This window comes from Athene noctua, chromosome 4 (assembly GCF_965140245.1).
Source record: "Athene noctua chromosome 4, bAthNoc1.hap1.1, whole genome shotgun sequence".
NCBI lineage: Eukaryota > Metazoa > Chordata > Aves > Strigiformes > Strigidae > Athene > Athene noctua.
Window position 1 is genome coordinate 68,024,111 of NC_134040.1, and position 13,202 is coordinate 68,037,312.

The 13,202-nt window shown below is 37.4% G+C and overlaps 1 protein-coding gene across 1 annotated transcript in view; it reads left to right on the top strand.

Moving 5' to 3' along the window:
- GUCY1B1 (guanylate cyclase 1 soluble subunit beta 1) overlaps nucleotides 1-13,202 on the top strand; it is a 45,205-nt gene that overhangs the window by 12,428 nt on the left and 19,575 nt on the right. The window contains exons 3-5 of the mRNA XM_074905664.1: nucleotides 4,365-4,465; nucleotides 5,459-5,577; nucleotides 10,443-10,640. Coding sequence (XP_074761765.1) covers nucleotides 4,365-4,465; nucleotides 5,459-5,577; nucleotides 10,443-10,640 — 418 coding nt within the window. The remainder of the gene's footprint in view (nucleotides 1-4,364; nucleotides 4,466-5,458; nucleotides 5,578-10,442; nucleotides 10,641-13,202) is intronic.

Sequence of the window (13,202 nt, forward strand, 5' to 3'; positions counted from 1 at the left end):
AGCTCACTGGAGGCAGGGGAAATGCTTCAGCTGGCTTCACTGAACTTCCTATCCTGTCCTCAGCCACTCTGGCTACACGTTGTTCTGTACGCACAGCAACTTCTGTGACCAGGTGATGAAGCAGACAGGGAAGTCCATCCAGCAGAAGAATAACCCAGAAAAACAGATATCTAACTGAATTGTATTTCAGCTCAGCATCTATCTAAATAATTGGAATGTACCAGCACAACTGGTCTTAGAGGTATGGAGAAGGAATTGTCCTGAAAAGGAAAAAAAAAGTTCTGGAATGTAATAATTTTCAAGCACAGGCTTTAAAAAAGGCAGTTTATCTTTTGACAGAGGTTTAGATCTGACATTGTCATGAGATTGCCGTATTTGTAGGACAAGCAAGCAAAGAGATTTTTGCCCACAGGGTTCTGAGTGAGGAGTGTAATCCCCTGCAGGAGTAAATATCTAATTTGACAAGTTTTCTAGAAATTCGCAAAATGTGATTAGCTTTTGTTGAATTACATTTGTTAAAATATATTTTTCTCTGTCTTTTAAAATAAAAATAACTAAAAGCCAGGACTTTGTTTTGTTTTGTTTTGGAGTATTTGCCTGTAGTACAAGCACAGGGTCCTTTTCCTGTGCTGCTGGAATGCCTGACAAGACGTAATACTGAGGGAGAGTGAAGCCTTAGAGCAGTGAGTTTCACCCCAGAAAAGTATACCCAAGGAATGCAGATGTGATTGCTAATTGAACTATTTTTTTGTTTAGCTTTATTGATAAAGTTATTTTAATGGGAAAGATGGCTGGTAAGTGATCCAAAGGATCTAGAGAAAACTGGAGAAAAACAAAATAGCTAAAATAATCTAAATGGAATAGGCATTGAAATAACCAGTGATGCTTTTAAAAAGTGGTGCATCAGAGAAACTGCAGGCATTGAGGAAAAAGTTTGGCAAAGTAAACTAAAGACAAAATAAGACAAAGGGAAGTGTGTCTTGGTACAAAGAAGGAAACAGGAAAATTTCCAGTCAATGCAATTGGAAGGAAATGTAAGAAGTTTTGAAAGAGACACCAGCATCATCAGATTCAATTCTTAATGGAGAAAATTCTCACACTCAAAAACTGTTGTCGACTGGATGGTGCAAGCATGCAGTATTTTTGAGGATGTTCATTGCTTTTCCAGATGTGTGTGTTATCCTTTGTGGTTTGGCTGAGATCAGAGAGACTAAAAGAAAGCACAGTGTGTATCAGAGATGTGGGAAAATCTGTTCGCCTTCACAAACTTTCGTCCAAACTGTATCTGACTTAGTTACATAACAGTTACATATCATGGTATGAGAATCAAAGAATCAAGATGGTTTTCTTTTCTAATAATAATTTCCGTTTAGTTCTTAGGAAATGTAAACTTTACCTTCTTGTCCCTGACTGACCTCGTATGCTTCAAGACAATATTTCGCACTAAACTCCAGCTCTCCTCCTACTTAGGAAAAGAAGGAATATGTGGCATGGGAGCTGTTTTCAGGAATCAGTGAGACAATATCCTGCAGGCTGATCTGAAGTTTTCAGAGAATGTCGGGGGGAGAGGACCAGAAGTACTATTTTGGAGTAGGAAAATATTTTGGAGTTTGAAAATAAACACCCCCATTAAGTTTATTAATATTTTTCATGCCTTTCGATAGGGAATGATGTTCCTTTTATGCAGAATTATGTAGGATGTTTAGTCTCATCTTCCCTATAGCCTTGCCATATCACTTTAGGAAGATTGCTTAGCTTGTTTTTAGCTCATTACACCCATTCGTAGAGTGAGTATAGAAATGTATATTTCAGGTAGCAGTTACAACACTTCATTAATTAATTTTTGAAAGTAGATATATTTTTGAAATATAAAAGCAATATAGTATAATTTCTGGTCAGCAGGAAGAATGTGATGAGCAAGATTAAAGGAATATGAAGAGGAAAAAGAAGATAATGGGTTCCAGACTTCATTGATGCTGAACAAATTATTAAAGAGTGATGATTATTAATTGGAGGGTTAAATGACAAATAATTTCATTTAGTTCAGTAGAATACTACATATGAGATTGGAATCAGACCTTGTCAGCAGTACCATCTGCCTTCTAGCAGTTTTAAGATGAACAAGAGTACTTAATTCTCAGACCTCTCTCCCCTTTGAGTAACACAGGAAATGGTCTGTTTGTATGGCTGGATAATTCCACTACAACTTGTAAATGCTTGAATTGTTGTGCAGTCATTATTGTTTTGTATTACTTCATTCTTAAAACATATTATGCTGCTCTAAAAATTAGAATCTAGGTTTCAGTCAAAGACTTTGGATTAATGGTTGATCATGTTGTGATGATGGGGACAAAGATTCTGATGTAAAAGGGGATATAGGATTTTACATAGTAGATTTAGAATCTACTTTTTATAGGATTATAATTCCTCTGATGACCATTAGAAATTTAGAGCAGTTAGAAATACTGGCTCTTAATGTGTTTATTTGAGCCTTATCTCAAGGAACATTTGTGTCCTACTCTGGTAAAAGCCCTTCATTACCATGGTACTAGTAAATAACTTTTTATTGATGATTCTCTTTCATTGTATGTTAGAAAAAGAATTATTCCAGTCCTGAGTTGATGAATGTCTTGATTTGCATGATGTGCTTATTTTTTAATAAAAAACTACCTCATTGTCTGCCTTTTTGATATTTTATCTAATTCTAAGGCTTTTTCTGAAGAACCAGCTCCCTGTACTAATTTTTTTTTGGAGTGACATAAGATGGAGTGATTCAGTCATTCTATTCTAAGCTTTCCTACCTCTTCGTCTTTCTTTTGTCTTTCTGAAGTGTCATGCAGCATAAAGCTGCATTTAGATGAAAGGGTATATTTTCTTTTTAATGAGGTAGCTGTGACCCTCCACCTGCGAAGATACTATCCATGCCATGATCATATTAGGTGTGCTGAGCTAAAATACATTCTAAGCACATAAATTAGACAATTAGTACCTTCAAATGTCTCCTCTTTTGTCACTATTTCTGCAAAGCACATTGTCTCTGTAGAGGGTCATTGTAGACAGGACCACAGAACATGATATAAAAAAATACACACTGAAAAGGGAGGCTGTGCTTCTTTGCCAGATGAGGACTTCAACAAACGGAACATGGCTTCATCAGAGGCCGCAGTGTGCCCCTTGCACGTCTCACTCTCTCTGCTGAAGGAGAATGTGCCAGGGGATGAAAATAAGCAAACACAGAATATGTCTTGCACTTGTAACAGGGCAGAGTCGGGGCCATGTCCATTGGCATGTTCTGTGCACGGCAGGACGAGCCACATGGGACAGATGGCCCTTCAGGGTCCTGGGGTCTGCTTGCCCAGCAGCACCAGTAGCCTGGCTCCTGTGTTAAGCACATGGGGTAAATCAAGGAGGAAGACACTTGTGGGCCTTCCCCAGTAACTCACTTGTGTCAAATGCAAGCCTTGTAAGGTACAACAGTTCATTGCCTAGGGATATCCACTTATTTTCCTTAGGGAAAAAAAAATAGCCTACAGAGTTGTTTTGCTTTTGGATGAGCTGCTGACTCAGTGTTCAACCTGGAAAGAATAATAAATGATGCTGAAAAACATCAGAGTTGTTTTGGTTTTTTACTTAGCACCTTAGTAAGTGTGCATGTGACATATAAATGAGTCTTGTCTTCAACCTGGGGTTGAGAATTGTTTCCTTTAGTGAAGAAATGTATATTTTTATTGTGCTTTGGCTAGGTGGTGACACTTTACTCATGAACAACTGATGTGCAATGCTAGAACGAGGCCTTACAAAATCCCAGCATCTTTTTTTTTTTTTTCTTCCTATCTACTGGGTATATGTAGAATTCTGAGAAAAAAGGTATTTGATTAGGTACCAACATCTGGATTTTAGATTCCTCTTTGAAGATATGTGCAAATGGTTGTTAAAAACATCCCATGCCTTTTGTAAATAAAGTATAATCAAAATTGGAAGGAATGAAAGCACTTGCTTAAAAAGTGTTTAAAGAGCCCATCTTGGGCTGGATTATTGGATATTCCCCTGTTTTAAAATTCAGATCCTGTATTTATTAGTTCAGGAACTTCCTTGTGAGGCTATGTACTAAAAATTTGTTTTTATTTTATCACAGCTAATTATTATTTTCAGAACACACATGGACTGCAATACTTGTATTGTACCTTAATGGCTCTGCAATATGGAACAGATTTATTTCTAATTTTCTATTTTAAGTAGCTTCTTAAAGATAGAACCTACAAACTTATTTTATTTAAAAGACTAATACCAAACAATATATAATTGACTTACCAATATGGTGCTTCTTCCTTAGCCAAAAATATTTTGTTCTATTTTCTTTTCAGGAAGGAGGCACAGCTGGATGAAGAAGGGCAGTTTCTTGTCAGAATAATTTATGATGATTCCAAAACCTATGATCTGGTGGCAGCTGCAAGCAAGGTCCTTAGTAAGTAATATGGATATATTCTTTGCCCATTTATCACATAAAAGATAAACCCCTCCACAAAAATCCATGTAGCAGAGAGGCAGGATTTAGCACAGAGGAAGTGAAAATAGGATATTGGTCAAAGAGATTTTTTACATCTCAGAAATAAGGATTTTTAAAAAATTTATACAAGATATTGTTATTCCTTTTATTCCTTGAAGTGATACTTATTACTTCCAAAGTATTCCAAGTCACAGGTACACCTTAAACTGCAGTAATATAACTCATCCACAGAGCATGGTCTGTTACAAGGAGTTGTGAAGTAACAATATATGGCTGTAACTACCTTGCCAATACACCTAGGTTTCAACCACGGCTGCAAGAGCAGCCCATGAATGATTCCTTGATCTCTCTGCTGAACAAGCCTGCTGAGTTACAGAAATATCTGTGACATGGGCACATCTCATTTGCCATTGATTTGGGTCTCATTCATTTTCAATCATTGCTGCACTGGTCTGGAATTTAAAAGATAGAATTATGCCCGTGAGCATTATTTTATTTGCAGACCCAAGCATGTATGAATTTATTCTGAATCAGTAATTAGCCAAGAACCCATAAGACTATGATGACTGTAGTAGTTGTGTTGGAGCAGCTGATGTGTTTTCATGCTATTGTAAACCAGAAGTAACTTCCCTGACGTTAGCAGTACTGAGTTCCTTTATTTTCAAGTAGTCATGTCTTACCTATATCAAAATCTAAAATGTATACATGTGTGAAATGTGCAGTGTGGCAAAGTCGTAATGGTAATTGGTAAATCCTAATGAAATTCCTGTATTGGATCCTCATTATTTACCGTGGGGACCCTGAATCTCATTTTTCTCATATTCTTGATCTCCTGTATCTGGGTAAAGTTTAGGTACTGTTTTTCTTATTTATGAATATGAGACTAAAGTAGTAAGCAAAGTGCATAAAATGCAGTGTTTGGACTGAGTCATATTTTCCTGTTTTAACTAGATCTAAATGCTGGGGAGATTCTTCAAATGTTTGGGAAGATGTTTTTTGTGTTTTGTCAAGAATCTGGTTATGATACAATTCTGCGTGTATTGGGCTCAAACGTCAGAGAGTTTTTGCAGGTAAGAATTTTATGCCAAGTTATTTCAGATACCAGAACAGAAGTGTGGTCTAGTCAACAGATTAGACTGAGATTTGGAGATACAGGTTGTGCTGTATAATCTTCTAGTTATTTGTGGAGAGGTGTCTGAAAACTTTCTTCCTTGTTTTTCTATAGAGCTTTCCACTGCTTAGCAGTTTTGGCATTGTTCTCTTTCCCTCTTAGTTAATATATTATTCAATTACCTGATAGAATAATAATTTTCCCATAGCACCTTTGACTGTTCAGTCTCATTTGAAAAGGAGTGAAAAGGCAGTAAGATGGGGTTGCAGAGGCATTCATAAATGTAAAATTTCACTTGAAATTCCAAAGGAAATGTTTGAACAGAAGTTTTCATATGTAGCAAAAGTATGGAGTACAAGAAACATGAAAAAACCCCACCAATTCAAAAAGACTTACCTTGTTTATATTAACAGAAAATGTGGTCTTCAGATTTGTAGTATATTTCTTGTCCTAAGTTCTCTTTGACTAATTATAGATACATTATGTACAGAGCTAGGGCTCATAAACAGCTTATCTCTAAGACATAATTATCCATGAGGGTGGGATAGAAGAGCAGTGTTTAAGTCAATTTTTGTGCTTTCCTAGCTGCAGAACAGTGTGATACTGCACTGTAAAACAAAACAAAATTATTATTTTTTCAGTAGCATGGGAGAAATGTAGTGACTTTTCTAAACTATGATTTCTAAGTGTAGAATGCACTTCCTTTTTTTGTCACCTGAAAATGGTTCACTTCAAAAAACCACTTTAGATTTAAAATTTGTGATATCACTCTGGGAGAGAACTGTGTGCTGCAGTGACTTTAAAAACACTGAATTGATTAAGATTTCATAGGAGTTTGCCCAAAACCTGAATGTCAAATCTCTATTGTTTTTCACAGGAAATTTATCAGACTCTTGTCATCTGTTCCCTTAAAATCTGTCCAGCAATAATAAGTGGAAAGAACATAGTGCATAGTTCTTTGGATTATTAGAATATTTACTTCTGTGTCTCATGACCTGCCCCAAAATATGGATTGTTCCAGAGCATCCTAGATGTAATCAACCCAGATTTCTTGAATAAACACATGGAGTGTAATTGCTGGGCAGACAGACAGGGTTTGTGTATGCTCCAGCATGTGCATACTGTGTGTGATTTGTATACCATTGTCTGTCTATGGGATGTGACATCCATTATATTTCATAGCTTCATTCACAGGCTGCCTTCAAAGGAAGTCTTCAGATAAATGTGTAATTTTTAAAGATGACTTATGTACTGAAGTTGTGGTTAGTGTTGAGTAAGAATAGGGGAGGAGGAAAAAAAAAAGTGTAGCTGACCTGTTACTCCATCAGTTTGGGTACACATGCATACACGAGTCCTTCCCTATTGCTTTCCCTCATCCTCTTTCCCATAAAGTATACTTATTTTTCCATTACTTACCGTGTATGATGATAAAAGACCGGACACATTTGTAGTGCACACCAAACCTCTGTAAAAGTGTGAACAGCTTACAATTATATTCTTGTAATGACTATTTTAAGCTGCTTTGTTTGAATTTCAGTGTTAACAGATGATGTTAGTTACTATACACTTCTGTAAATTTTAATAGGACTAATGTATTGGTAGATGTGCCAGAACTGTACTTTTTAGCTTTTTATTATGATGGAAAATCAGTGTTATCTGTGATTTATTACTTTTGCATCTTCCAGCAGTCAGATTAGGTGAGGAAACTTAATTTATAAAACCTATTACAAAAAAGGTGCAGATTGGTTTTAATGTGCTGAACTTTTGTCAAATTCTTAAAATACATAATTGAGTTCCAAAATGTGCTTTTTGAAATCCGTACTGAGTCCAGGTTATGCGAAATAATTGAGGGCTGCAGCTTTTTAAAGCTTGTGAAAATAAATCTCATATTTATGTTCTGTTTCCCTTGACATCTCAGGGAAAATTTAGTTTATTCATAGATGAAACACAGGTACTTCAATCTTCATGAAAGAGGAAAAAGATACCACAACTAAATCTAATATTTATACTTTCTATGAAAAATACAGGCCTGGAAAAATTGCAAATCATATTGAAAGTCACTGTGCCAAAGAGAAGCGGTGTGAAAGGAGATACTTCCTAAGAAACCCAAAGTGTGCTCTTGTGTTATGTTCAGTAGCTTTCTACTGAATGAAAATCAAACACTGGAGTAGTGGTTAGTTCATTTAGGGAATCATTTACATGGCTATTTAGTTGTCCATAATTGCAGGGCAATAAATTTCAGGGAACTAATTCCTCTTCTAGAAAAGTTTCCAGATGCTCTGTACCCCTTGGAGCTGAACAGCATATCTTTGTATTTCAGGTGCCAATCACAACCTTCTTGCTTTTAGACAGGCCAGGACCTGCCTGATTTAGTATCACTGCTTGTTCTTTCTTGGAGATCCCTTTGTGTTTCACCATGGAGCTGATCACTGCTTTCCAGTGCTCTAGAATTAGTGTCTCTGGTCCCAGCAGAAGCTCTGGCATACATCTGAGCAGTCCAGGATCCAACTATTCAGGGGGAGAGCTTAACCTATTATTTTCTGTTCCTGACTGCATCTCTGGCCCACAGCAGGTGAACAAGCTAGGAAAAAAAGACACATTTATTCTTCCAGAAGCTGCAATGTCACTTTACAATGGATCAAACACAACAAAAAATAGGAGTGGGAGTGACGATAACAATGTCTAAGTGACAGGATCTGGGAGTGATTTCAGCTCCTTTGTCTGGAAGCACATCTGTACTGCTTCACTGTGTGTTGTAGCAGAGTTCTGAATACAGTGAGTGCTTAGCTCACCCCATAATCAGTAAGCATAGGAAGAAAAGACACATAGGGGACTGGAAAGCAGCTGCAATACATTCTGGACAAGTCCTCCGCTCTGGCTGGTTAGAGAGTAAAGTCTGAAGGGCATATCACATGGGCTCGCCTGTGACACTGCTTGGACAAAGTCAGCAATGGGGTAGTAGGGTGGCAAAGTGGTCTTGCAGAATGGGGTTACTGTAATTTGTTAACAACACTTGTGCTGGACTTAAATGTGAATAATTAGACAACCATCTTATAAAAATTCTGTCCTTGACATTATCCTCCCATAACAAACTCCTTTTTGAAATTCTTCATATGTTGCTGACTGTGTAGCTGGAAGATTATAATCTTTTCCCATGTATCTCATTAAGAGTTTTTTTCCAAAAGGTCAATATATCCCAGCTGTTTCTGAGGCATGCGTACTGAAAGAGCAGTTCTGCACCCAATTAAGGAGACAGGGGGGCAATCCCCTGGAGCCAGTCAGTTCTCTCGCTCTTTTCTCATCCACACTCTTTCAAAGCTATCTCTTCCAATTTATTGTCTTGAACCCTGCAAAGATCTTACAGAATTTGCCTTCAAGCATTATACTTTCTGAAATTGAATGCTCACTGACAGCTGGAATGAATTGACTCCCAGATTGTCACTTCTTCAAATTTTAATTTGGAAGTGTTGATGTAGCAACAAAAACATGAATTTGAAACACACTAAAAAACTGAAGGAGGAAGTTCCAGGCTGAGTACATCCTACGGAATTAATTTCTGAGTCTCATTTCCTCTGGAGGCCTCCCAGGAGAAGAGGCAGCTGTTCCAGCACTTCACAGCTCACATGGTACCATGTTGAGTATGCTTCCACAAATTCGATGCTCATGAAAGGTGGAGAATGGCCCAGACAGCACATTAAATATATATCCAGCTTACTTTTCCTTGTATTGGGAGAAGACAATTTGCAAAACATTATGCTAGCAGTTACCTGGGGGGGGGGGGGGTGTGGGAGAACAACATTTAAAATATGCAGTAATGTTCTGGACTTAAGATATAAAGGACTTGTATGAATTTTACAGCATAGGTAAATCATTATGTGGGTTGCAGTGCTACCCAGCAGGGTTGCTCTAGGTTGCTCTTTCTGTTTAAATATACAATAGTTAGTAAACTGAAGCCTTGATAATTGCTTCATAATCAAAGTTGGAGCTAGAGTTGTGTTTTAGTGTGATTTTGATCTCATTGTTCTCTTTAATGTCTGTATTCGATATGCCTATCAATTTATCATTTTTCTTTCCTCCCCAGATAGCAAATTGTCTGGTCAAAATTTAAAGTTAAATACATAAGATGTCCGGGACATCAGCTGGAAAAATAGGAGACCTTTTCCCTTTCTTGAATAACCTGTTCTGAAACATTATTACAGCAGCTGTGATATGTTCTATGTATTCTAGTATTTCTTCAGTTATTCACAAATAAAGTATGTATTTGAGATTGGTCTTTCAATCATTAAAATCTTCACTTTAAATGTGAGACTTTGCCAGGTCCTGTAAACTTGGGTAGACTATTATGATGTCAGAACTATCCTGTTTCATTGAAAATAAGGAAAAAGATTCATGTTTATTCAGACGTGTATTTGTATCTGACATCTAAATTCACACCTGAAGAGGTGACTGTAGGGACTAGAATTTGGAAGGGATGAAAATGGGTGAGGTACAGGAGCGAGAAAAACAGACAAGGTCTTTAATCATCGGAGTGTTTCAGAATGCAGCATAGTCAAGCATGAATTCTTACTATCTGGAGTAATTTTTAATAGTGCTAATTCTGATGCCATTCATCATCCAAATATTGCCAGAGAAGATGGAAAGTACAATCACAAGCTACCTGAAAAGCCTGCTATGATAACAGTTCTGTAGATAATAAGGCAAATGCACAGGGGAGTGTGAGCAGTAGGAGAAAGGCGATGTGCAGATTAGACAGAATATGTACTTACTTTCTTCAGAACTAATAAGTGAATGCTTTATAATCATGTTTCTGATTTCTTCTTCCAGAACCTGGATGCTTTGCATGACCACCTTGCTACTATTTACCCGGGTATGCGAGCCCCTTCCTTTAGATGCACTGATGCAGAGAAGGGGAAGGGACTCATTCTTCATTACTATTCGGAAAGAGAAGGTCTCCAGGATATTGTCATTGGAATCATCAAAACAGTAGCTCAACAGATCCATGGTACAGAAATAGATATGAAGGTAATGTCTGAAGGGATGTACACACTGGAAGTTTATGTCATTAAGGACAAAATTAAGAAAATCAAAAGTTAAGTGATGGCAAGCAATCATTTTCATTGTTGCTGTCCTCTTTGAAGCAATGGCATCAGTACTGACTCAGGAAGAGCCATCATCATTGTGTTGCTTTATATCAGCCATGTGCTGAGATGGCCAGGACTGATTTGCAAACAGACCCAATTGGGAACAGCTCAGAAAAATATCCCCTTATTCAGAGAAGAAGATGACATGCACAGAGATTAGGTACTGGATTATTTGGGGTGCTTTTTTCCAGTTTATTTTATATTTGGCATATATTTCTTACTGTCTGCTGTGTTCTTTCAGAATGTGGACATTTTGTCTCTGTGTCCTAGATTCTTCATCTATGTGCAGACTGCGAGAGTGATGTATGTTGATGAGGCCTGGCTGGCGAGTGGAGTGTTTTCCTCCCAGCCTGCATGCCAGGTCCGTCGCAGAACCAGGATGTGTTTGTGGGTCTCATACTACCACTGTGTGGGAGTGTGACTAGACATACACCTACAGCCCCAGAAGTGGAAAAATGTTCCTCAGTCACAGAGTTTGCATAATGTCATGTGTGCTGAGTCACTTGTGAAATGGGAAAGAGGTTTCTGCTTTGTGTCCATACAGAGCAACAGAAAGATTTAATTGATACGCCTTGCATGTGTAATGGTATAACATCAGAGCTTGATCCAAGACGCAGATATATCTGGGGGAAAACAGCAAATAAAAGCTTTCTGATGCTAGAAATACTGCAGCTGATAGAAAATACTTTTCATCAAGTAGAAAAGAATCTAAGCAGGTACAGCAAGCATTTTTTTTTAATAATTCCCTAGTCATATTACATTTCTAGCACAGTTTCATTGTATACTTGTTCAGAAAATGTTCCAGTTTCATGAGCGTATCACAAAACATGATTTTGCTCAGATAAGAGATGTACATGGAACCCAATGGCAAAGGTATTTGTATTGCTTTGTTGGAGTATTTGCCTTCTAGGTTTCTTGCTCTAAGCTAGCTCAGGTTTATACTGAATGGCTAGTTCTGTATAGTGATGGTGATATACTTGATGTCTTCATTTAGGTTCTATTTTGTAGAAATCCATAGTTCAAACTTTTACAGCAGGTGTTAGTAATCAGATACGGAAGGATGCAACAGAATCAAAACAGTCCTTTCCTTAGGTCCCTGTTTATTCACAGTCAAGGAGGACCATGTTGGAAAGTTGGCTGCAAGAGTGCTGAAGCTGTTGCTTGGCAGCATTTATTTTGGTAGCACAGACAGCTTACGCAGTCCCCCTTCTCTTGCTGCTCAAGCTTGTCCTACAACAGCTTCTTCAGCTGTGTCTCTCCAGCTGTTGTGAAGCTGTAAAATAAACTAGACTGAGGAAATGAACTGGGTTCAAAATAACAGGGTTTTTTTAATGAGTTATTTTTACTGACATCTGTTCCTTTATGTGGTTTGGTGTTCTGTCTATCAGAGAGAGTTCTGCCAGCATGGTCGAGGGGTCACGCAGAGTCAAAAGTGATCAGTGGGGCAGAGGAGAAATCTGGGTTGCACAAAGCAACTACCAGAACAAACTTCTGACAAACTGTGTAATCAGTCTGAATGTTACTTTGTTGAGAGATTGTATTGGATGGTACTGGTATCCATCTAGGACATTCCACAAATAATACATGTTCCAAAGAGGTTTAAATATTGATTCTAAATTTATTTCGTATTTTCATTTGACTTTGTTAGGCATTTCTGGAAATTTAATTGTTATACTGTAATTAAATAGAAATTGAATAGTGTTGGTCAAACCTATTTTTAAGTGAGCACAAAGTTTAATTTAAATCCAAATTATTCTTCCAGACCATCTGAGCCAAAAGCACTTAGGTGCCTAAAAATTAGTATTACCTCTAAACTGAAGAAAGTGCATACTGCCTGTATTTTATTTTGTCTGTTACCCTGTTTTTTCCCTTGTCCCTGTTAGAAATTCATGTGCCCTCAACCCTGAACTTTTTCTTGTCTCTGCTGGTTAATAAAGTCTAGCTTTTGACACCTTCAATGACATTCAGTAGTGCTTTGCTCCACAGGTACTCACAAAATTCAGTGGTTGATAAGCAGGGAATAATCAGCTACTTGTTTCTATAAGGTGAGAGTGCCAAAATTTGCAGCTTATCCACACAGACAATGAAAGTTTCCCTCTATTACTTTGTAGGTCAACTATTAATCATTAATGGTACAGAGTGAGGGTTTTAAAGCAGAGTAAGTCTGCTGTTGTGGTACCTGGCTAGTTTTACACCATTCAAAAAAATGAGAACAGGAGAAAAAAAATGGACTGACTTCTTTCATCTCAGTCCCTTGCCATTTAGTAAATTAATGCTTTCATGTTTCAAACTGTTAATAATGCATCGTTTGAAATAGCACAGAATGGAAAAACAATGGAGTTGCTTTTCATCCCCCCAGTGTTTGTGGACCAATCAATACCTCTTCTGTAAAATTCTTGGTTTGAACTTCAGTTAGAATTTTGCTGAAGGAAGAATTTTTATT